General features: G+C 34.8%; 1 protein-coding gene across 1 annotated transcript in view; it reads right to left on the bottom strand.

The window, feature by feature from the left end:
• dock2 (dedicator of cytokinesis 2) overlaps window positions 1-25,535 on the bottom strand; it is a 122,152-nt gene that overhangs the window by 95,568 nt on the left and 1,049 nt on the right. The window contains exons 3-20 of the mRNA XM_016565303.1: window positions 23,917-24,065; window positions 22,195-22,330; window positions 20,103-20,260; window positions 19,937-20,018; window positions 17,461-17,596; window positions 17,304-17,379; window positions 15,655-15,731; window positions 14,978-15,228; window positions 14,781-14,879; window positions 13,369-13,441; window positions 12,697-12,800; window positions 11,029-11,215; window positions 9,559-9,656; window positions 9,395-9,484; window positions 4,902-4,969; window positions 3,119-3,227; window positions 1,767-1,837; window positions 795-901 (exon numbers count right to left, since the gene is read on the bottom strand). Coding sequence (XP_016420789.1) covers window positions 795-901; window positions 1,767-1,837; window positions 3,119-3,227; window positions 4,902-4,969; window positions 9,395-9,484; window positions 9,559-9,656; window positions 11,029-11,215; window positions 12,697-12,800; window positions 13,369-13,441; window positions 14,781-14,879; window positions 14,978-15,228; window positions 15,655-15,731; window positions 17,304-17,379; window positions 17,461-17,596; window positions 19,937-20,018; window positions 20,103-20,260; window positions 22,195-22,330; window positions 23,917-24,065 — 2,071 coding nt within the window. The remainder of the gene's footprint in view (window positions 1-794; window positions 902-1,766; window positions 1,838-3,118; window positions 3,228-4,901; window positions 4,970-9,394; window positions 9,485-9,558; window positions 9,657-11,028; window positions 11,216-12,696; window positions 12,801-13,368; window positions 13,442-14,780; window positions 14,880-14,977; window positions 15,229-15,654; window positions 15,732-17,303; window positions 17,380-17,460; window positions 17,597-19,936; window positions 20,019-20,102; window positions 20,261-22,194; window positions 22,331-23,916; window positions 24,066-25,535) is intronic.

The following is a 25,535-nucleotide window of genomic DNA, read 5'->3' on the forward strand; positions in this document are numbered from 1 at the left end:
GGAAAGGAAAGGAAAGGAAAGGAAAGGAAAGGAAAGGAAAGGAAAGGAAAGGAAAGGAAAGGAAAGGAAAGGAAAGGAAAGGAAAGGAAAGGAAAGGAAAGGAAAGGAAAGGAAAGGAAAGGAAAGGAAAGGAAAGGAAAGGAAAGGAAAGGAAAGGAAAGGAAAGGAAAGGAAAGGAAAGGAAAGGAAAGGAAACAGTATAAAATAACAAATCAAGAAGGAACGGAACGGAACGGAACGGAACGGAATGGAAAGGAAAGGAAAGGAAAGGAAAGGAAAGGAAACAGTGTAAAATAACAAATCAAGAAGGAACGGAACGGAACGGAATGGAAAGGAAAGGAAACAGGGTAAAATAACAAATCAAGAAGGAACGGAACGGAACGGAATGGAAAGGAAAGGAAACAGGGTAAAATAACAAATCAAGAAGGAACGGAACGGAACGGAATGGAAAGGAAAGGAAAGGAACTGAAAGGAAAAGAATAATCCTATAACAGTAAATGCCTGATTTGTTCATGCTGCAATGCATGCTGGGAACTCGAAAAACCTTAATGTTTCAGCAGTATTGTTCAGTTTGAAAATCTTTGTTTAGATAACTGTTTGACTAGTTTGGGACAACATTTAAGGGAATTATGATGATCTAACATGGGCTTTTAATGTAGTTTCAATAATTCACATTTCTTAGTATTTATGACTCAAAATGTTGCTTTTTTACAGAGTAAGCTTCAGGTGCAAATAGGGGGGAAAAACTCAAAATTTTTAATGACATCTCAGACTTTTATGAGCGTGTGTTTTACCTTGTCTGTGGAAGAGTTTGCTGCCCACTATCTCAGTCATGGACGCCACTTTCTGTTTCTTTAGTTTATCCGGAGGAATGCAGATGTAGAAATCATACAACAGCTTACTGCAAACAGACAGACAGAAAAGTACATGGCATTAAAAAAAGTAAATGGGATCAATTTTGATTTCATGTTGACATGAAAATGTAAAAGAGCTTTAATTTATGCACTTAATGTCTCACTGGCAGTCAGTTTTGTGGTATTTTGAAAGTCAGCTAATCCGTTTTTGCACAACAGTGCAAAAGTGTCAGTTTGTACTGTATTTCTGTAGTAACACTTTATCCATAGTCTTTAATAAAAGATTTAAAAAAATAGCAGAAATGAAACCATAAATAAATGCAGAGGCTGCTGTGGGCAGAGAAAGTGACCTGTGATTTATTGATTGAGTCTGAACACCACCAGGGTCTGTGAGAAACTACTGTATCATATCGACCTTCACAGAGCCGTTAGAATCGCCTGTGTTTTGTGTACTGTGATGAATTGGACGCCACTTGAAGCTAAACACACACACTCCCCAATCTAACTAGATAAAAACACTCAAACTAAACTATCCATATGAGAGAAACTCACTCCACTGTTTCTCAAACGCATTAAAAACTCAAGTCGAGACATCAGACATCGGCCTCAGTTAACCGCATGAGCAGCTAAACTAGTTAAAGCCACATTACGGTTATAATAGCATTAGCTTTTGAGTAGATCAGGTAAATGTAGGAGGACAAGTGCATTAAAGACCATCAGCTTCAGAGTGAAGGAGAGCCTGTGTGTTTGTGGTGATTGATTGCTGCAGTTAGTGACGTCACAAACTTGATGTTGGTCATTAAAGTGTCATCAAGCACTTGTAGAAACTGTTGCTGTAAGTACCACAGTACATCAGTTCAGCCCAGACCGATCAGGTGTGTTTTCGAGATTTTAGGCTCTTATGAGACTCACCTGAGGAGTTTAGCATCGAACACGGTCTCCACATCTTGCAGGACTGTGGGCAAGTACTTCAGAGCGGCCACCTATACAAACACATTCATATAAAACGTTATAGGTTTAAAATATATATTAATATAAATAAAACATTTTTAAAAATCATATATAAAACATTTGAAATAATTAGATGTACTTTTTTATATAATGTTATATAATTTAAAAAACTATGAATAATTAATTTATTAATAATTTAGTTTAAAAATTCATTGTAAAATAATTTTTATATTTCAGTATTATTTATTGTAATATTTAATATACATACACAAATCAAAATATATAATTTATATATATATATATATATATATATATAATATATGCAAATAATATATATATAAGTATATATAGACATTAGGCTACCTCTTAAGCCTTTTAGTCGCTTACAGTAACGTAAAAAAAAAAAAAGAGATCTTGGTGCCAAACAATCCCCAAACAACTGTCAATATTAAGCATAAATATTATATTTCATTTAAAGATCATGGGTTCGATTGCCAGCAAACTGAACATGCATGAACTGATAAAAATTCTTCTGATAAAAGCATCTGCCAAATGCATATATGTAAATGACCTCAAATTTTGTACGTGCATTCCACAACATTAAAGTGTGGATGCTTTGCAGGCATTTTCATTACATTATATGAGAAAAAAAGTCACACAAAAAATAAATAAATAAATTGGGTTAACCAGTATTTCCAATAACTCAAAAATTGAAATGGGTCAAATTGACACCCAAGTTTCCCAACATAAGGGCTGGTAATTGCTTCAAAACAGTTTAGGTCAATTCAAATCTATTAATTTTCTGTTTTAAAAAAATCGTAGTCAAAATTATTGAAAAAAAAAAAAAAGGAGCAGTTGGGGTTCGGTGCCTTGCTCAAGGGCACCTCAGTCATGGTATTGAAGGTGGGAGAGAGCGTTGTACATTCACTCCCCCCACCTACAATCCCTGCCGGACCTGAGACTCGAACTCACAACCTTTGGGTCCGACTCTCTAACCATTAGGCCACGACTTCCCCAAATAGATGTATACTATAAATTACTACATTATGTGAAAAAATTAATGATGTAAAATTAATTTTTAAAACACAAATATGTGATATGATGTGAAATGAAGAATTATTTCAGATTCTACACTATTTCTGTCATTAATCAACACAGCTAATTTGTGACACTTTTCATGTGACTCCATTGTACTGACAGCTGAGTGAACAGAACCTAGTGATCTCTTAATGTGCGAATTATATACATTAAAACTGAATTAAACTTAGTAATAAGTAATCATGTGTATAGTAGTATGGCACTAGCATTCATACCTGCTGCAGTAGTGTAGTGGTGTAGTCACTTTTCATCAGGTTATTGATCGACTCAAATAAACTTTTGAGAGATTCTTCAAACTCGGCCTGTTCCTTCCCTTCGTACAGTCTAATGAGAGAGAAAGAACACTTGTGAGCAGTGTAATACATTTCACATATCCATCATCACACATTCACACACTTATACATACGATCATTTCATCATATAAACTACACTACACAGTATGACGCTTCTATTTCTAGCCACTTTATTTTCCTTTGTTTATGTTTTTATAAAAAAAATTTTTTATGTTTTTTAAAAGTCACTATAACCAGCAGCGATTAAATGTATGAACAGTGCATGACATGGAAGAGAGATTTAACTGCTTGAGGCTTTATTGCAATGCATCTGGCCAGGACAATAAAAACGGGGATGAGTCAAGAAAGTTTGTGGGTCACTTATGACACTAAAGTCAATGTAAGAGCTTTCAGATGACAGACGCTGTGGATTGTGACAGTGACTTTGACTGAAACTTCAATCACATTTTAGACACAGTCTGGTTTATCTCTCTGTCAAGAGTAACTCGGCACAGATGTTATAGTCGGTGGGGTTTCTGAGGGTGGAGATTATGCTGTAACACACGACAGTATTTACCGTGGTACCGCTGAAGAACAGACGTGATTACTGAAGCATTGTTCCTCTAATCCACATGAGAGCCACAGTTAATACGCCACCTCTGACCTCACACAATAACACACACACACACTACAATAAACACACACATGCTCACAAAACAAAGATGCATATATACTGACATTGAGACAAACAGATGTACATTTCCTAGAATCAATAAATCTTCCCAAAAACGCACATGCATGCAAACTGACACACTTCATCCTCAACAAAATCACTTAAAAATCAGGGCTGAATGCAATATAAACATCAAATCTGATTGGTTCTGAAATGCTGGTTAGGCTGCAGTGTTATTTTAGTTTTGAGATCACAAGCTGCTTTGTGTATTTCATTCATTTAAAAGCACAATTGTATGTACATTAAATTTAAGTGAAAATAAATAGTAAAACCGAACTAAAACTGAAATTAAAATTAATTAAACCCAAAGAGTAATATTTAAAAAAAAAACATAATAAAAATAACAAAAAAATCACATAAAAGTAAAATTAGAATTGAAAATATATATTTTTATATAAAGCATATAAATATTTTAGAAACATAAATAGTATTGTTTTAGTTTTGAGAACACAAGCTGCTTTGATGTAACAGCCAAAAGTTATTTGAAAATATAACAAATAAAAATGTCATTAACCAAATTCAAAAAGATCCTTTATCCTTTTTTTAGTATTTATTTATGTATTTTATTTTATTTTATTATTTTTAATCATTAGCCTTACATCAACTCATAAACCCCAGTTTGAGAAAGCCTGCACTAGTGGAAGGACGACATGAATCAATTTGATTCAGATGATTCAATTGTTTTAATGAACATTTTGATTCCTAAAACAAAGCTAAATTAATAAATCTGGCTGATTTAACCTTTCAAAACACAATAAAAAACAATAATTAAAGCGGAAGAGCAAATACTATGATCTATGCGAAGGAACTAAAATGACTGTTTTAAAGCATCTGTTTTCTAAGCATTTAAAATCATCTTAGAGGAAAAGCTCCCCAAATTCAAGCTAAATAATAAATATTTCATGAACAATTTGGGGTAATTTTCCCATTCATTTCCTCTTTTCGATTATTTAATGTAAAGAATTTATTCAATTTCCAGAGCATGCACCAAACCCAGGCGTTCTCACACCCACATGGTGAAACATCTCTTCTCTCTGGGAATATAACATCTGCGGTTTAATCTGGATGTATCAGAGAGTTATTTTAAAAGCATAGAGCAATGACGCTTTCCATCAAACTCCATTAACAGAGTGAAGCGCCTCCTGCCAGGACTGAATCCAGAGCAAAAACACTCCTGCTGAGAGCTTTCGGACTAATAAACACTGAAAAATTATCCGGCCGTGATGGGCCTGCATTTCTAAAGATGTTAGTGTGCATCAGCGTACTGCAGTAAGAGCGAAAGAAAGAAAGAAGTTAAAGCCTTTGCCTTAGAAATTTAAGCCAAATTCAAAAAAAAAATTTAAATCAATAAATAAATATTATTTAAATGTAATTTTTACTATTTAAATATTTGCATATACAAACAAATATGCACAAAAATACTAATAAAATGGATTAAAATTGCATTAATAAAATGAACACAATGCAATGTGCTAGATTTGACTTATATGGTACCATTTTTTATTTGACTCAATCTGGTCCGATAACTGGATGATAACAGTCACAGCCACTTGCTGAATTAAATGCAATGAGGGCATTTGACAATTCAGTTAGTATACAACTGTTTGAAATGCTACATACTGCATACTCTCTGCATTTATAGATTTGTTAGCATGCATTGACGTACTGCAATAAAAAAGACTAGTTGAGAGAGAAAGCTTAAGAAAGAAAGATAATATTTTAAGCCAAAATAAATAATTCAAATTTAAAATATTAAAATAAATATGCAAATAAATACTTTGCATAAATAAAATTAAGTTAATTGTGGTGTGTAATTAAAGCATTTATTGTGGTCATATGCTGCTTGCAGTGTGACTGATCTGTCGCTCTCTCTTGTCGGTCAGTACTGCAACCACACACACACTCATTAAGATTCATTTAGCAGCTGTTTTGGCATCAATGACTATTAGGCAAATTAATGATGCAGTCAGCTGCTACACAAACTTGATGGCTAAACACACTGTACAACACACACAGAGTTTGTGAACGGCAGACGCTTCTAGCATCACAATCTAGTATGTAGTTGCATTGAAAAGTGTGCCAGAACATTCAAAACCCCACGCAAGTACACAAAAGACATTATAACAAGCATTAGAGTAAATATAACTACTGTACTTCTACAGTCAGTTTTCTCTGTCAGCTCAACTAACTTGACAGCGGAGCAACACATTGAAGAGAATCTTGCTGAGCAAGTTAAAGTTAGTTAAACAGCTGACATGATTATATCAGCTACACACTTTAAAGGAATAGTTCACCCAAAAACTGCTGAAATGTACTCACCACCCCCAGGCCAACCAAGATGTACAGTAGATGAGTTTGTTTCTTCATAATAGATTGTGAGAAATTAGCATCACATCACTTGCTCACCAATGGATCCTCTGCAGTGAATGGGTGCCGTCAGAATGAGAGTCCAAACAGCTGATACAAACATCAGAATGCTACACAAGTAATCAACACGACTCCAGTCCATCAATTATTGTCTTGTGAAGTGAAAAGCTGTGTGTTTGTAAGAAACAAATCAGTCATTGAGATGTTTTTAACTTCAAACCGTCGCTTCAGGGCAAAATCCATAATCCATAACTTTGCTTCCTCCAGTGAAAAAGTCCATCCTCTGTTGTCCTCTCACATCAATATCCACCCACATATTTGTTTAAAACCATTTTTCACTTTTTTTTCCTTTATTTAAAAAAGGTTAATTTTTTGGCGTTTTTGCTTTTATTTTTCTTAGGACAGTGTTTAGACAGGAAGCAAAGTGAGAGAGAAAGAGAGTCGGGACAGGATTGGGAAAGGTCTGCGAGCCGGGACTCGAACTCGGGACGCCCTATGCGCAATGGTGCTATATGTCGACACGCTGCCCACGAGGCTATTGGCAACAACAGACTCTTATTCTGACGGCACCCATTCACTGCAGAGGATCCATTGGTGAGCAAGTGACGAACAGTAAAGTGATGTTTCTCCAGATCTGTTCAGATAAAGAAACTAACTCATCGACATGTTGGATGGCCTGAGGGTGAGTACATTTCCAATAAATTTTCATTTAAGTATGTAAGGGGATGCGCAATTGGCCAAGCTCTGTTGTGTGTGTGTTTGCATACTTGACTGTATGAACCTGTCAGAGGAACAGCACTGGCAGTGTGAATGAGCATCAGCTACAGTCTGTGTTTCTGCAGTGCCGCTCGATGACGGCATCCGGGGGCCCCACAGGCAGAGTCATAAATCACAGACAGACACGGGCCCTTAATGACCGTCAGGCAGAGCTGTTACACTCCTCGACAAAACGCTGCAGACAAAACGTGCTGCAGGCGGCCAGAGGACATGCAACCCTGTCAAAAACCCTAAAAAAACGACGTGCTGCCTTAAAAATGTCCGCTTGAATCTCAGCCCAAAGCAGCTGGCCGTTTATTTCCTTGTGTTTTGTTTTGCTTTCAGCCCACGTTCAGCTGAATGAACTGTCTCAGAATAGAGGACTAGCATACTACTCAAAACAACTCTTTCAAATGTTTTTTTGTTGTTTTGAGAACATGTCTAGCTCACATTTCAAGCCGAATTCAAGAGGAAAAATGATAAATATTTTGCATTAAAAAACAGTGTATCCTGCAGTGCAGTGCATTAGATTTGACCTTCCAGAGTGTCAAAAATGAAAATATGAATTGTAATTGGCTGTTTTGATAGAACAGTCAGAAAATATTACATATAATAGGAGTAAAAATGCAAATAAAAATGGATAATAAGATAATAAGTGAATGACAAAGTAATGTGACAATGTTGTCGGTATACACTACCATTCAAAAGTTTGGGGACAGTAAGTTATGTTGTTGTTTTTAAAGATTTTCTTTTATTGTATGCCTGTTTCCACAAAAATATGAAGCAGCACAACTGTTTTCAACTTTAATAATAATAATAAGAAATGTTTCTTAAGCAGTAAATCAGCATATTAGAATGACTCGGCCAAATATTGTCCTATCCTAACAAACCATACATCAATGGAAAGCTTATTTATTCAGATTGCAGATGATATATAAATCTCAATTTCAAAAAATTGACCCTTATGACTGGTTTTGTGGTCCAGGGTCACACACAGATATAATATATATTTTTTTTAATTATATAGATTTATTTTAATATATTGCCACTACTATTTTCTGAAAATAAAAAAAAATAAAAATAAACATTGAATACAAGTAGCTTTTTCATCATAGCAGATGCAATACCAGAAATATTGAATATTGTTTTGGACAGTGTGGGGCCTTGTTGTCAAAAAGGTTGAGAATCACTGAATTATAATTTGCATAATGCATAATTTTGTGTTTAAAACTGAATATGGCATACACCTATTGCATCCTCCTGTTATCTTTTATTGTTTTATATTCTCCTGGTTTATAATTTTGGGACTAGAATCTGTCACCAGAAGTGAGCTAAATAGGACAAAACCTTCCTATGGGGACATCAGGGGAAGTGCTCATTTGGGAAAAAAAAAAAAAGATTCATAAGTGAGTAAACAATGTTTTTTAAGGTTTCTTTCAGGGTTTGGATTAGTCAACATTTTAATTAGCTTCATATAAACACAACAGAAGTCTCTGAACTGGCCCCAGTTAGCAACTGTCATCAGTGGTTCTATAAAGAACCTTTAAAATCCATGGAATCTTTCCATTCCACAAAAGGATCTTTATATTTTTTAAAATGTTCTTCACACTGAGAAAAAATGGTTCTTTTAAGTACTGACTATAGAACCAGAAAATCTGAGCATATCACACCAGTCCTCAGGTCCTTACACTGGCTTCCAGTTATATTTAGGATTGATTTTAAAGTATTTTTACTCGTTTATAAATCACTCAATGGCCTAGGACCTAAATACATAGCAGATATGTTCACTGAATATAAACCTAACAGACCACTCAGATCACTAGGATCGAGTCAGTTAAAAATACCAAGGGTTCACACAAAACAAGGGAAATCTGCTTTTAGTTATTATGCCGCTCGCAGTTGGAATCAGCTTCCAGAAGAGATCAGATGTGCTAAAACATTAGTCACATTTAAATGCAGACTCAAAACTCATCTGTTTAGCTGTGCATTCATTGAATGAGCACTGTGCGATGTCCGAACTGATTGCACTATATTTTATGTATAATCATTTTCTATTCTTAACTGTTTTAAATTAATTTTAAACCTCTTAAATTAATTTTTAAATCATGTTCAAAGTTTTTAAATTCCTTGTTTTATTGTTGTGATTATTTATTTATTATTATTTTCTTTTCTTTTATGTAAAGCACTTTGAATTACCATTGTGTATGAAATGTGCTATATAAATAAACTTGCCTTGCCTTGCCTTGCCTACTGTTCACTAAAATGTTCTTTAGGGAACCAAACATGGTTCTTCTGCGACATTTCTGCAAAAACACCAATTTGGAACCTGTGTAGATGTGTGTGTATGTTTGGATGTTGCTTACCAAAGCGTCAAAAACCAAAATATCATAATCATCAGTCTGAGAATGTTCCATCATGATGTTGAACAGGGCGTCCAAGGTGTCCTGCAGGAACTACACACACACACACGTAAACAAACATGCATCCTGAACAACTGATGCTCATGTATAATTTCAGTGCAACACACCTTCACGACCTCCTCCCCGTCAATGAGTTTGAGCTCCTGTAGGTTTTGTTTCAGCATTTCAGGACGAGTTCTCCACTTCAGCAGACCCAACAAACCCACTGAGAGACAGACAGACAGACAGAGACAGTGTGTCCTCAACTGACTCTTAATTACCATGTATTCCTGAATCTATTTATTTCACGTGGTGAATATGTCCCGTGTGTGGGTTCGTTAGGGTTGCATTGTGATGGATGTTTCCGGAAGATTCATTAGCGTGATTAACAGGCTTTCTCAAGAACAGCTGTTACAGTACACCTGCGTCTGTGTGTGTGTCCTTAAAGGGGCTTCGAGATAAAAGTAATTTAACAATAACACACACACACACAAATACAAAAACAATTGAAATATTTAGATTTAACCCTACAGTATCATGTTTGACACATTAATTTCCAAGGCCTCTAATTTCTCAAGACCTGTTGCACACAATCTGCTACATGCCTTCTGTGGTCTGATTGATAATTTAGACTTTTTTAGCAAGTAAAATATCTTTGAGTATAATTGTACAAACGTCCACCTTCAGCTCGTGCTTCACATGTCTTTTTGCTGTCGAATCTTTATTGATTTTTATAAAGTAAACATAAGAATAACTTTGATATTTTTAGTAATAGTTCAAGATGAACACTTACTGGACTGAAGCAGCTTAGCTTTATCTAATTATCCATTATGTATTGTGTTGCATTATGTGTTTTGCTCATCAAACCAAGCATCACCTTACTAAGACATATTGGAGATATAGAGTGACGACTGATATTTATATCATTTCATGTAAATATCTGCTATTCTGTTATAAAAATCTGATTGATTTACATTAAAAGCATCAGAATTTCATCTTACATTTTGTCCATATAAATATCAGCATCTGCACCAAATTGCACATTTTTGCTCAGTTTGCGGCTCTGTTTTTTCCTCCATATTTTCACTATATCAGACTATATGAGCCATAAAACCTGATGTATCAAATATGATACTCAACAAAAAAACAAATATGCATTTTTTTTTTCAATAAACTTGAATTTTTTGGATTTTTTTCAGACTACTATTTCATATGTCAGGCTTTACAGGGTTAATATATAAATAATTAAACTGACTACATTTACTTTCTTAACAATAACACAATCCTGATCTCATTGTGAGTCTGCGCACATTATCCGGAAAATTGTTTGTCTTGCACTCTTTTATCAGAATGCAATAACCTGCTTTCCTCTGAAATGACTCCTTTTCAGCTGATGTCATCGAGACCTCTTATTTTTCAGCCTCCTGTCGTGTAGAGACGCTTTTCATCACCTAATGTATAAAATGTCACCCTACATGTTTTTCCTCTCTGAATATCCTTTCTCACTTGGAAATTCACTGCATTACAGAAGTGAAATGGACTGTGAATGTCGTCTCATTTCGACTATAAAAGCTACATGAGACTCTTTTCACACACACCGTTCTGCGTGAGTTTGGTGGAGCAGACGAGCGTTGAGATGGTGAAGATGTCTCTGGAGCTGACGGACAGGCCGCCCACACTGCTGGAGCTGCGCATCAGCGTTGACCCCTTGTGGCTGTCAGAGTGACTGCGCTCGGACGGCAGGGATAGATACGAGCTGACGTCCTCCATGCGCTTACTGTCACCCTGCAGAAAGACACAAAAGACATGCAGGACGTTCTGTCCATATCTGTTTGTGAATGTGTGAATGAACTGATTAGCTTACCTGTCATCCACCATATTATCAGACATAAGTGTTTACTGATTTGTAAAGTCTACACTGCAACTGATTTTCTTACTCTGTATTTTTGCCTTGTTTTCCAGTATAAATATCTAAACATTCTTAAATCAAGATAAAATTACTTGCGAAACAAAATGACTTAAGATATTAAGTCTTGTTTCCTAAAAAAAAAAAAATCAAAAATATGCTTGAAACAAGACAAAATATGTTAATGTGGCACAAAAAATAGAGCTGATAGTAACTAACTAACAATTGTGTTCACTTATATAAATGTTGTAATAGTAAATATGAGGTTTGTGCTACTGTACTTTTAAGATTTGAATGTATAAATGACTTATAATTTGTAAACGTCATATTGGTTGTACATATTATTAAATGAGGCTTCTCTCTTTTAACTTAATCCTAACTTAACTTAATTAATTAAGAATTCTTAAATGACATTTTTTAATCTACTGCATCTTTTAACTAAAATAATTGTTTAAAAATAAATGGCAGATAAAAATGCTTCAATGTCACAGTCCACTCCAAAAACCCATGTAAAAATCTAAAATATGCTTGAAACAAGACAAAATATGTTAATGTGGCACAAAAATAAACTTAATTAAAAGGGAAAACAAAATGATATTTTGTTATTTTATTATCTTTTGTTTTCCCACTGACAGACTTTTTTTTTCTTTAAGAATAAACTCACCTAATTTTTAACATGTTTCCAAAAACAAGACATAATATCCTAATGTCTGTCATTTTCCTTCGCCAGTAAATATATCTTGATTTAAAAATGTTTCGATATTTGTGCTGAAAAACAAGACAAAAATACTAAGTAAAACCATTGTTGCAGTGTATGGAGGATCTTTGTATTTGGTTAGTTTTAAACTTAAATTTAAAGAGTATAAAACCTAAAGAACATTCATTTCTTTATTACATTCAAGTAATTTCTTTATATTTTTTAAGTTTTTTATTTGCATATTTTTATAGCACAGTATGGAGAGAACTAGAGAAGAGAATGGTTTTGGCAAATATTATTATATTATTTTATATATATATATATATATATATATATATATATATATAGGTTTGTGCTACTGTACTTTTAAGATTTGAATGTATAAATGACTTATAATTTGTAAACGTCATATTGGTTGTACATATTATTAAATGAGGCTTCTCTCTTTTAACTTAATCCTAACTTAACTTAATTAATTAAGAATTCTTAAATGACATTTTTTAATCTACTGCATCTTTTAACTAAAATAATTGTTTAAAAATAAATGGCAGATAAAAATGCTTCAATGTCACAGTCCACTCCAAAAACCCATGTAAAAATTTTACTAAATCTATTTCCACTCATTTCTGGCCTCATTGTGTATGTAGAGTATGTGTTTCTGACCTTAAAGACGGTGAGCTCATGTATGCCATCTCTCAGAACGGTCCCGTCTTCCTTCATCAGACGCACAAACGCCATCGCAAAGTTCTTTTCACTCTTGTCCTTCGCTGCACAACACAAATTACACATTACATTCATATCTGAATTCCTTTCCACTAACATCCAGCATCATATTTGGTAGTATATGACAGACTGGATATCAAGAGCCTAAATTAGAGTTCTGTGGCTTTTAATGCATGCTATAATTTAATAGCTTTCAGCTCATCTCTATGCCAGTGCACATAAAATACAAACGCTGATGGCTCATGATGTGTCATGAGTTTTGTCCGGTCACATGCTTTCTAGAATGAGGGTTTAGAAACAAACGTGTTGTTTTTCAATCAGTTGAACTCTGGATCTGATTTTAATTGTTGTTGTTTTTTTTAGATTGGGCCAGAATCCCAGTCTGCGTACAACTACATTAGCATGCACTGCAAAACTGCTGATTGTAAAGTATATACTTTTGAATATGTGGCGAGACAGTACACAGTACTGGGACATACTACCAAGTCATACAATTTTAAAATTATGACTTGATGTCACATTATTTTATGCTGTCTGCTCACTGGTGTCTTCACATATTTAAAAAAAACTGTAGTTCATGACTGCAGGAGACACTAAAGCTGCTAAACTTACACTCCTGTGAGGATCGATGACGGAACATGAAGCGCAGGTGGATTCTGGGCATCTCCTCCAGAGGAATCGCCACCTACAGGCCAGAGGAAAACATTACTGCATGCAGACTGAAAACTGGGCCGGATACAAAAGGATTAGACTCAACATCAAATGATCTGCTTTCAAAATGTATGTTCCAATTGTGAACAATTAAGCTCTTATTATGGTGCTTTTATTTTCAAACGCTCCCCTCCAAATCACCTGACTCCATAAATGTATAATGGATGGATAAAATTGTTAAATGCATAAAATATATGGACAAAATCAAGTCATGTTTTTTTGTTAAACATCATGTTTCACCTAAAAATGTGTAATATGTTGGAAGAAAAATGAGCTGTCAGGGCTGTTTGACATGCACACGCACAGAAGTGGTGCTCAAGCACCTTTTTTTATTTGGCCTCTGACTAGATAAGTGCTCTTTTTCCAAGACATTTATTTTTCCTTTTTTATTTTATATTTTAGTTTGGCCCATGGCATCAGTTCTCAAAGGGTGTGCCCGACAACTGACAAGCATTTTTAAATGAATTGGGTGAGACATTGATTCAATGAATGATTCAATGATTCATAAAGACAGTGGTCACTTGATTTGTTCATGAATGAATCAGTCGCTTTCATTGAATCTGTCGCTTTCATTTATTAACACTTGCTGCCACCTATTGGCGGTTTTTACAATAGAGTAAAGATACAAATAAAATAAACAGTGCTTTTCAGGTTTTTTTTAGGTAGGTCTAACAGTTTTTAGGTGCAGAAATTGAATAAAGTAATGAAATGTAAAACAGCATTACATATTTGACTGTATAAATTAAAGATTAATCTTTATTAAAGTTACAAAAGCAACTCAATCAAGAGCAGTGAGTGATTTCTTTTGTTGTTGCTGTTTGATTAGAGAATGCACTGATCCAGTGCACTGATACAGTACGTTCGGTACGGGTGATGACGGAATAAATGCTCATCATATTCCAGCATACGGCATTCGCATTGAACAAGAGTGAATGGTTTGTCCACGTTTTTTTTTCATCACTGTTGTTATAATGTATGGGGAAGCCAGAATCCGCATTCTGCACAACTCTGTATACATTTGATTGATTTTAATAACTTGAATGTACTTGAATTGTGCAGCAAACACTAGGAATATATAAGTATCAGATCGGGACACTGTATCTGCAGATACTCAATATTCAATGACTCGGATTGGATCGGGGGTGCAAAAGACCTGATCGGGACATCCCTTATATATATATGTGTATACATAGATACATACATATACATATATATATATGCTTATGTGCCAGATCTGCAGTGCAAAAATGGATTTTGTTGAACTAATTCACTGACTGATTGGTAGTAGGCTCAATGTTTCACTCACTTCTTACCTTAAAAGTTTCCATCCAGCGAGGTTGTTTGATCTGGTAGTAAATGACTGATCTATATTCATTTACAGGCCGATCTCCAGCTCCCAGACAGATTGAGTTCTGTACAATAACACAAAAGAGCTGTCAATCAACACAGAAAGCCCCATCCCAGTGAGATCAGGCTGACCTTTGGCCTCACGGTCAGGGGTCACACTCACCGGCACAACCTTCCCCTCCTCGTCACACACCAGCATAATGACCTCCACGTTCTTCTGTGTGGTTTTGTTGTACTTGTCGAAGTCTCCGGAGTGCAGCGTGAGGTAGATGTCGTTGCGGATGTCACCCGGCATGATGATCTCAGGAAAACCCAGTTTTCGCGCAACCACGGTGCTCCGGTCCACCAGGTGGGGATATTCCTTTCGGATCTGGACGATGTCTCCCACTAGAGCTTTCATGGTGACCCACAGACCTGACATGGAGTTTAATGTTTTATATTAGTTTCACCATCAGGATCATGACAGGAATGCAAGGAATTTCTCTACAATGAAACTTATGTGTCTAGACATATAGAATGATTTCAAAATATTCTTTAGAGAAGCATATGAATTATAGCAGATGCATATGGTGGATGAATAAGGTAAAATAACACCATAAATTAAGTTTGAACTGTTTTTGTTCATCCTTTCCCCCTCGTCTCATTCTCTAATGTCTGTTTTAATGGCAGTCATAAAGCTCAACCATCTCTCATCACTCAATCACTCTGTTCTGCTGTATTGTGTCTCTGTGTGTGAGTGTGGGCAGGCGGGATTATGGGTCCAGCAAGTGTTAAAGCATTAGCGGAGCGAGCGGTGATGCTGTGCCTCATTTGAGCACAGATAACTGCTCTGAGCCGTACCTTGACCTCCGCTGTCACCTCGCGACGTTGTTACTTTGTTGAGGAGAGTGTGAAGAAAGTCATTCTCAGCTATAACCCTACAAACACACACATACACAGAAACAGAGAAAAAAAGTAATAAAAATAATTACTTTAAATATTAACATGAATAAATATTATGCATTTATTTAATGGATACATTCAGAAATATATATACAGTATATATATATATATATATATAGAGAGAGAGAGAGAGAGAGACAATAAATTTGACTTTTTAATGCCATATTTATGACTTTTTAATCTCATAATTTGAGTTGAAATTTCCCTCATTTCCCTTGTATCATGAATTAGATTTTTTTTAGGTCATATTTATGACTTTTTCTCATAAAATGTTGATTTTGACTTATCTCATAATTTTGATTTTTGTCATACTGTAATTTTGACTTTTATCTCATAATTATTTTATTTTGTGTGTGTGTGTGTGTGTGTGTGTGTGAAAATATGGTAAAATCATAACAGTATATATATATATATAGAGAGAGAGAGAGAGAGAGACAATAAATTTGACTTTTTCATGCCATATTTATGACTTTTTAATCTCATAATTTGAGTTGAAATTTCCCTCATTTCCCTTGTATCATGAATTAGATTTTTTTTAGGTCATATTTATGACTTTTTCTCATAAAATGTTGATTTTGACTTATCTCATAATTTTGATTTTTGTCATACTGTAATTTTGACTTTTATCTCATAATTATTTTATTTTGTGTGTGTGTGTGTGTGTGTGTGTGTGAAAATATGGTAAAATCATAAGGTATAGAAAGTCATAATTATGTCATGTATCTATCTATCTATCTATCTATACAAGTTATTATAGTTTTAAACAATATACTTTCAAAATGTCAATGTTATTAGAGAAATATGTGTATAATGTGTGTGTGTGTGTACATGCATACATACACACATATGTGTATATATATTGACTTATTAAAGCTATAATTTTATGTTTTGAAAGATACTTTCAATAATAACATGTAAGAACTATGATATATATGTATGAACTATATGAAGCACTAAACAGGAAATAATTAAATGAAGTCTGAATATATAAATGTAAATTGTTAATATATATAAGTAAATCAGAATATGTAGATGTAAGTCTGAATATATAGAAGTAAATCAGAATATATTTTTATAAATCTGAATATACAGAAGTAAATCAGAATTTATAGTTGTAAGTCTGAATATATAAAAGTGAATCAGAATATAAACATAAAAATCGTAATATGTAAATGTAAATCATGAATAGCCTATATATAACAATATACAGTTATAATTTGTATCTTTATATTCTTATATATATATATATATATATATATATATATATACACTGTATGTATATTCTGATTTACTTCTATATATTCAGACTTTAATTATTTCCTGTTTGGCGCTTCATAGAATTGGTACTGGTACTGTTGTTTCAAGGGCTAAAATCAGGTCTTGTGTGTTCTGTGGCAGATGAGCTTGGCTGTGATGTATCAAATCAATCAAAAAGATATCAAATCAATCAAAATCCAATTAAAACAACAATGTGAGGGTGAGCAAACGATCAGAGAACTTCCATGTTTTAAGATACATGGATGAACAGAAGATGAGAAGAGACTTACGGGTGAAACGGAATGAAATATTGTTTCTCTTCGTCACATTCTGTCTTTCCTTTGATGATGTCGCTGATGTCCATCACTGCCAGTAAGCACAGATATATCAGCTGTGTGTCTGTATGCTACATGCAGATCAAATGAGAGCATTCACACTGAGATTTACCAGCGACACCAAACGGCCTCCGCAGGCCCGTCGTGCATTTCTTCTGATTAGCATCTTTCAGATCCATACGGCCCACACGCACAATCTGACAGATCAGATAGATCTTCTCTCTGCCCAGGTCTTTATTCCCCAGATCCTTTAGAGAGAAAGAAAGAAAGAAAAAAGTCCTTAGGACAGGGCTATTCAATTAAAGATCCAAGAGGTCCGGTCTCTGTATTTCCTTCCCAGTGGTGGTCCGGACAATACACACACAGCTATCTAAATGGGGACATTACATTGACTTCTATTGTTTTTATATACAGATAGTTATATACTTTTTAACCTAAACCCACCCCTACCCCTCACAGAAAACTTTCTGCATTTTTACAATTTCAAAAAAACTTTGTTTACTTTATTTTTATACCAGTTTTACAAATGAGGACGTCCCCAAATGGAGGGTTTTGGCGATTTTGTCTGGTTTTGCTCAGTTTTGGGTACAAACCGTCATGTTTGTGTACCGTTACACCCCTAATATATATATATATATATATATAGGAATAGTCACACATTTCCATATTGGATATTGGGTCCTCAGAGCCAAAGGTCAGTGGCTTCTGAGAATTTTTTTATTAAAAAATAATTAAATAAATATATTCAAATAAAAAAAATCATCAGTTGAGCCCAATTAGATATGATTATTAAAAGATAAGATCAGATGTTTTATCAGGCTATTATTATTTTTTACGTTTAGATACTTATGTAAGGCAGAAGGCCATGTGACAGAAAAGATACTGTATGGGGGTTCAGAGTTTTACTCTTGAAGTCTGGAGTGTTTTTAGATTTTGCTTAAAACAAACATAATCAAACCGCTCTCATCATGTACAGAAAACACATGATTAAGTTAACTAGTAATGTCAAGTGTTCTCTGCAGTGTTTTAGCAAAAGTATCCATCTATTTTGCTGCTCACTGTGTTTCTCCTTCTGTTTAAGCATCATCTGCAGCGCTTAATGCCACTTTAGTGTCTTTGAAGAGAAGCAACGCACACGAGAAGGGCTTGAAAGATCATTACACTAAATGACCCTGAGCGCTTGTGGTTTGAACCGCTCCGTTGTTTTGAAGTGCTGCTCACTTCATTTAGAAATGGTAAAATGGTGCTGCCGTTGCCATTATGTCTCGCGGTCCGGTTGGAACCAAGCAGAGGTCCAAATCCGGACCGCGGTCCGCCATTTGAATATGCCTGCCTTGGGACATCAAAAAATCTCTATCATCACAAAAAAAGTTTCTTTGGAATATTCATGGAAAGCCCATTTTCACCATATAAGAAAAGAATCATGCTTTGGTAAATCATAATTATGAGATTAAAAAGTTGCAATTATGAGATATTAGTGAAAACTACAGCAAGACAAAAAGACGTCATAATTATTAAATAAAAATGTATGACAGTCATAATTATGAGGGGAAAAAGTTTAAAATGAGATATAATAATATAAGATATAAAAAATGTATAATATAAGTTATAATTATCCAATCAAATCAATTTATTATATAAAAAGTTATAAAAAAACATATTAGTCAAAATTACGATATGACAAAAAGTTACAATTATGACATAAAATCTCACATCATGCTATAAAATGTCAGAAATATGGAATAAAAAGTCAAATTTGTGACATGAAATGTTATAATTACGAGATCAAAGTTATAATTATGACATAAAGTCATGATTATGAGATAATTTTTACTTGTTATGCCATAATTATGATTTATGACAAAAGTGAAATTTATGACAGTAATAATTATGAGGGGAAAAAATTTATTATGACATAAAAAGTCACTTACGAGATACTAAGTCATTATGTCATTTGACTTTTTGTCATAATTTTGAATTGATTCTCAAAATGATGACATAAAAAGTCAAATTTGTGACATGAAATGTTATAATTACGAGATCAAAGTTATAATTATGACATATAAAGTCATGATTATGAGATAATTTTTACTTGTTATGCCATAATTATGATTTATGACAAAAGTGAAATTTATGACAGTAATAATTATGAGGGGAAAAAATTTATTATGACATAAAAAGTCACTTACGAGATACTAAGTCATTATGTCATTTGACTTTTTGTCATAATTTTGAATTGATTCTCAAAATGATGAGATAAAAAGTCATATATAGCATAAAAAAGTCAAATATATGACATGAAAAGTCATAATTATGAGATAGTTTTTACTTTTTATGCCATAATTGCGATTTATGACAAAAAAGTCAAATTTATGACCGTTAATTATGAGGGGGGGGAACAAATAATGACATAAAAAGTCAATTACGAGATACTAAGTCATTATTATGTAATTTGACCTTTATGTCATAATTTTGACATTTGTATCTCATAATTATGATTCACCAAAGCGGTTTTTTTTTACTCATGTGGCAGAAATGGGCTTTCATAGATACCCAAGACAGACGAGTGAAATCTGTAAGTGACTCACTGTAAAGACCACCTTCAGACTGTTGAGCATCTCAATGTCCTTGGGCAACCCTTTATCTCCCCATCGGACCAAATAATTCTCACTGCACAGACAGACAGAGACAGTGTTTGATTTATGACAAACTCCGCTTAGACTGATCATTAAAGAGTGTGTCGGTGAGACGCACCTGATGTTGGTCTGTTTGTTGGGGTCGTAAAGAGACATGAAGAGCTCCGAATCCTCACCGATACGACACACAAAGTTACGCACAAAGACATACAGGCTGTGAGTGGGAGAAGACTGGATCCGTGCGGATACTCCGGAATGATCCAGCTGAACGTTGGACTACACAGAGCAGAACAGAAGAGATGGGAGCTGGTGGTAAACAGAGTTTAAATGAACTGAAAAGCCTGACTGGTGTTAACCTGTGTAAAATTCACTACCACCATAACAGAGTCTTATTTAACACTTGCTGGGTTGCTAATGTGTTCTGTGTGGTTGCTAAGACATTGCTATGTGGTTGAGATTGAATCAGGGTGGTTCTCAGGGCATTATTGTGCAGTTGCTAGGCTATTCTGAGTGGTTGTTGTGGTACATTATGCAGTTACTAGGTGCCAAAGTGTTGCCAAGTGGTTTCTAGGGAGTCTGGGTGATTGCAAGAGTGTTCTGGCTGATTGCCAAGGTGTTGCCAAGTGGTTTCTAGGGTGTCTAGGTGGTTGCTGGGGAGTGTGGGTAACTGTTAAGCTGTTCTGAGTGGTTGCCAAAGCCTCAACAAGTGGTTTCTAAGGTGTCTGGGTGGTTGCTGTGGTATATTATGCAGTTGCTAGGGAGTCTGGGTGATTGATAGGGTGTTCTTGGTGGTTGCCAAGGTGGTGCCAAGTGGTTTCTAGGGTGTCTAGGTGGTTGCTGGGGAGTCTGGGTAATTGTTAATGTGTTCTGAGTGGTTGCCAAGGCGCCACCAAGTACTTTCTAAGGTGTCTGGGTGGTTGCTGTTGTATATTATGCAGTTGCTAGGGAGTCTGGGTGATTGCTAGGGTGTTCTGGGTGGTTGCCAATGTATTCCCAAGTGGTTTCTAGGGTTTCTGGGTGGTTGCTAGGGAATTCATATGCAGTTGCTAGGGTGTCATGGTAGTCACTGGGATGCTCTGGGTGGTTGCCAAGTCATTATTATACAGCTGTTGGGAGCCCGGGCAGTTGCGAATGTGTTGCTATGTTGTTGCTAGGGTGTTTTTGGAGGTTGCTAGGGCATATTATGAAGTTGGTAAGGTGTCTGGGTGTCTAGATGCTAGGTAGGCTGTTTTGTGTGGTCATGAAAGTGTTGCTAAGTGGTTGCTAGGGCATTATTATGCCGCTGCTAGGATGTCTGAGTGGTTGCTAGGGCATTATTATGCAGTTGCTAGGGTGTCTGAGTTGTTTCAAAGTTGTTGCAAAGAGGTTACCAGTGTATTATTATGCAGTTGTGAGAGTGTCTCTGTGATTGCTAGGGTGTTCTGGGTGGTTGCTAGAACATTATTATGCAACTGCTGCTAGGGTTTCTAGGCGATTACTAGGGAATCATTATGCAGTTGCTAGGGTGTCCTAGTGGTCGCCAAAGCATTAATATTCAGCTGTTGAGTGTCTAGTTAATTGTGAAAGTGTTGATAAGTGGTTGCTAGGGCAAACTGTGGTGTTGGTGGGTGTCTGAGTGGTTGCTAGGCTGTCTAGATAGGGGTCTCCAAACTCGGTTTTGTAGGGCTGGTGTCCTGCAGAGTTTAGCTCCAACTTGCCTCAACACACCAGCCTGGAAGTTTCTAGTATGCCTAGCATTGCTAAGTGGTTTCTAGGATGTCTGGGTGGTTGCTAAGGCATTGCAAAGTGGTCGCTTGGGCATTATTATTGTTTTGCTAGGGTGTCTGGGTGGTTGCTAGGGCATTATTTTGCAGTTGCTAGGGTGTGTGGCTGGTTGCAATGGCGTTGCTAAGTGGTTGCTAGGGCATTAGTATGCAGATCCTATGGAGTTCTGGGTGACGAATTATTTTAATGAAGTTGATCCATCTCAGGTGAGGTCATTAAGCTACTCCAGTGGGGTTACAGGAGGATATTCAGCATGAATTCACAGCAGAACCAGACTGAAGGAAGGTAAAACTATGGGAGTTCATTGATTTCGTTTGTTCAGTCATCCCGAACATCTAAAAACGTCTCATTAAAACTATAAACTCGCTTTCTGATGCTTGAACATGCAAGGAGGTTTCATTCTCAGGGTTCATCTGCAAACCATTAAATGAAAGTGAAATGAAAACCTGTTCCTCTTTAATGCGCTCTGTGATCTTGGCCGTAGCGTCCTCGTGTGCTCTGAAGAGGCTGATGACGCTTGCGCGCTCTGGGTCTAGAATATTCCCATTGGTGTCCCGTACCACCACATCCAGCTCCAAGATCCTGGAGGCAGAATAACGCTTAATTTGACTTGGAGTTTGACTGTTTGTACTCACACACACATCTAATTCACATGATAATTCAGTGCACACACACAGATCCTTGAAATTATCTGACAGATGTGCTCTTGCCCGGAGCTCTGCTGGAGAAGCGTGAGTCCCAAGATGCACCTTAGACGTGACTTCCTACATTTCAAGACTCATTCTTGCACATCACAGAAAGCAACATCCCAGCAGAAGCCCACAGCTGACATGGATTCACACGTATTTTTTTTCACATGATCATTATTCTCAAGAAGTAATCTGTCAGTTTAATGAATTAATACACAGTATTCTGTGTTATTTTAGTATTATTTATATACTATTATAGATTTATTTATTTTTTTACATTTTGAATTGGCTTTTATTTTACATTTTAATTTTTCATTTTAATATTATTTACATTTTTTGTCACTTTCTTATGTAATTTCGTAATTTTAAATTGGTTTTTGTTTTTTTTTAATATTACAAATTTATTTGTATTCCAGTTTTAGTTTAAGTCATAGTTTGTTCTTATTTTCAGGGAATAATTTTAGTGCTTTATTTTAAACTCATTTACATTTTTCATCTAAATTTTCCTTAGTTTTACATTTTTCATCTGTATCTTATTTAATTTCAGTTTCATTTCAACAAAATGTTTTTAGTATTTAGTTAACAATCATAACACTGGGATATTATATTCAAAATATTGAAATGTTTGTATTTGTATCAAAAATTTGTATAATGTCACTAGGCAAAATCTTACATTATATGAGTAATTTTATTTCATGACAAACAATATATATCAAAATAAAAGTAATTTTTGCAGGAACTAAGAGGTTGTTACAATGCCAAAAGTGTTAGATAATTTTAGAAATTTCACAATTCTCTATATTAATTTAATATCACAACAAAAACTAATACTAGCCTAGCTAATTTAAGTTCTCAAGCTTATCGAAGACAATTAAACATTCAGTAATGAAATAAGAACAAAGAAACTAATTACAAGAAACAGCACAAGAAAATACAACAACAAAAACAAAATGAAATCAAAAGCACTGTAAGTATTTTCTTTCCCAAATGTTTACACTGAGGACACTAATATTGGATATATAACTCATTATCTTGAGAAAACAATAATTAACTTGTAATCATGTGAAAACAGACCAAGAAATAGATCTGAATCCATGACAAGTGGTGAGGGAGTTTTTCCTCACAGTAATTCATTAATGTTCAGGTGTCAGAAAGACATTTTTATACCCTTCAGGTTTGTTAATTAATTCCTTAATGTTAATGTACAAATTAACTAATCCATTAACAACAGCCTAGAGCAAATCACTGAAGTTCTGCAGAGGAATTATACCAGCCGACTGGATCATATTATTCTCTGCTTTATCAGATGTGTGTTTGCACTATGGTACAATGATGATACCAGATGATAATACCATAGTACTGTATGATTACATTCATATACTATGAATTAGGATATGAATGTATGCATGATTTATATTACCATAGTAAAAAATGCACACAGACACCAACACAAGTGGAACAGACATTCGAAATACGTACTTATTTCCGTAGTCGATCTTTGAGGTGACTTTCTGTTTGAGCTCCTTGAACTCGTCACTCGGCAGCGTCCCGGACAGGAGCTGTGAACGCCACTCCATCAGATCCCACATCAGCCGCTGCACCTGACTGAAACGCTCCTTCTTACTGGACTGATGGAAAAAAAGACAAGCACTGATTGGTCAGAAGTTCAGGTCATGCACATTTAACAGAGTTATTATTTTGGATGTTTCACTTGGAAGTGACACATCCAGCAGTATATATCATGACTTCATACTACAGTATGTATAATTGACAGAGTGACGTCCAGTTATCCTGTCTGAAATTAATATTTTAATTATTTCATTTTATATATATATATATATATATATACATTTAAAATTTAAACATTTAAATTATATATATATTTAATATATATAATAATTTTATTAAAATTTTAAGTTTTCAAAAAGACAAACATTTTGTTCTGAGGAATGGTTCACAATAAGACCAGGAAGTAAACTCTGTCACTTCTGATTTCATTTTGACTTTAAGCGTCGTCCTTGTTGTCACTTCATACATCACACTGAGAACAGAAGGTCACTTTGTGGCATATAGTATGTCACGTACTGTAATGTGCTTCATGCTCTACACTGCACATTCTGTCAGGTCATGCAATTCAGAAAACTCCCATACTGAGCACAGTAGGCATACTGCAAAAGTAATATCACTACACTCTTAAAGGTCTCCTGAAATGCTTAGAAACACGCAGCGTTACTCTATGTGTTGACGTCATTTTAACTGAAACAGGAAGACAGGGCGGGAACATATCAAGCAGCCCCGCCCCTTTTTAAAATAGAGACATCGGGACTTTAAAAAGTCCTGTTTGTTAAGAAATAAAAAGACATAAATAGACATGAAAAGGCAAAAACAGTGGGATTTGTGTTTTAATCACAAATCAATTTTAATTTTTTATATCAAACTTTATATAAAGACGATTCTCAACTACGTTATGAAAGATATTTTTAAAAAACATTTTTCTTTATGCAAAATGTGTGTAAAATGGCCATAAACAAGTTTTTCCATTATATACAATGTATCTATAAACTGTATCTAATTTGCATATTAATGTGTTTTTGGGGCAACATAGAATGAACAAATAAGTGCAATAATGGGAGTAATAATAAGCAAGATTTTCATAATAATATTTAATATTTAATAGGAATATTGATATATAATTTTTTCTCTATTCATTTGTTGTGTCTCCCAAAATGTGTAATAAACATGCTTTATTAATGTATGAAATCAACGTCCTGTTTCATAACAGAAGGTCATATTTTGATTTGAAACCCCATAACATTTTCCTGAGATGTTGATTTATGACAAACAATTTGAAAATTAGTCAGATTTAAATGATAATTACTAAATATTATCATATTTCCATCCCAAAAAAACTTTAATTTTGATTTCATGGGGACTTTAAAAATAAAGATTCCAAAAAGAGTTTTTATCCATTTTTCAATGGCGGCTCGTCGGGGGAGGCAGGGGAGGCACAGCTTCCCCAACATTTTGAGATGAAAATGGGAGGAGGATGATTCAATGTTAATAAAATTCACAATTCATTTCAGTTCATGTCTCAGAAT

The sequence above is a fragment of the Sinocyclocheilus rhinocerous genome, unplaced genomic scaffold, assembly GCF_001515625.1.
Source record: "Sinocyclocheilus rhinocerous isolate Xijiao unplaced genomic scaffold, SAMN03320098_v1.1 scaffold3135, whole genome shotgun sequence".
NCBI lineage: Eukaryota > Metazoa > Chordata > Actinopteri > Cypriniformes > Cyprinidae > Sinocyclocheilus > Sinocyclocheilus rhinocerous.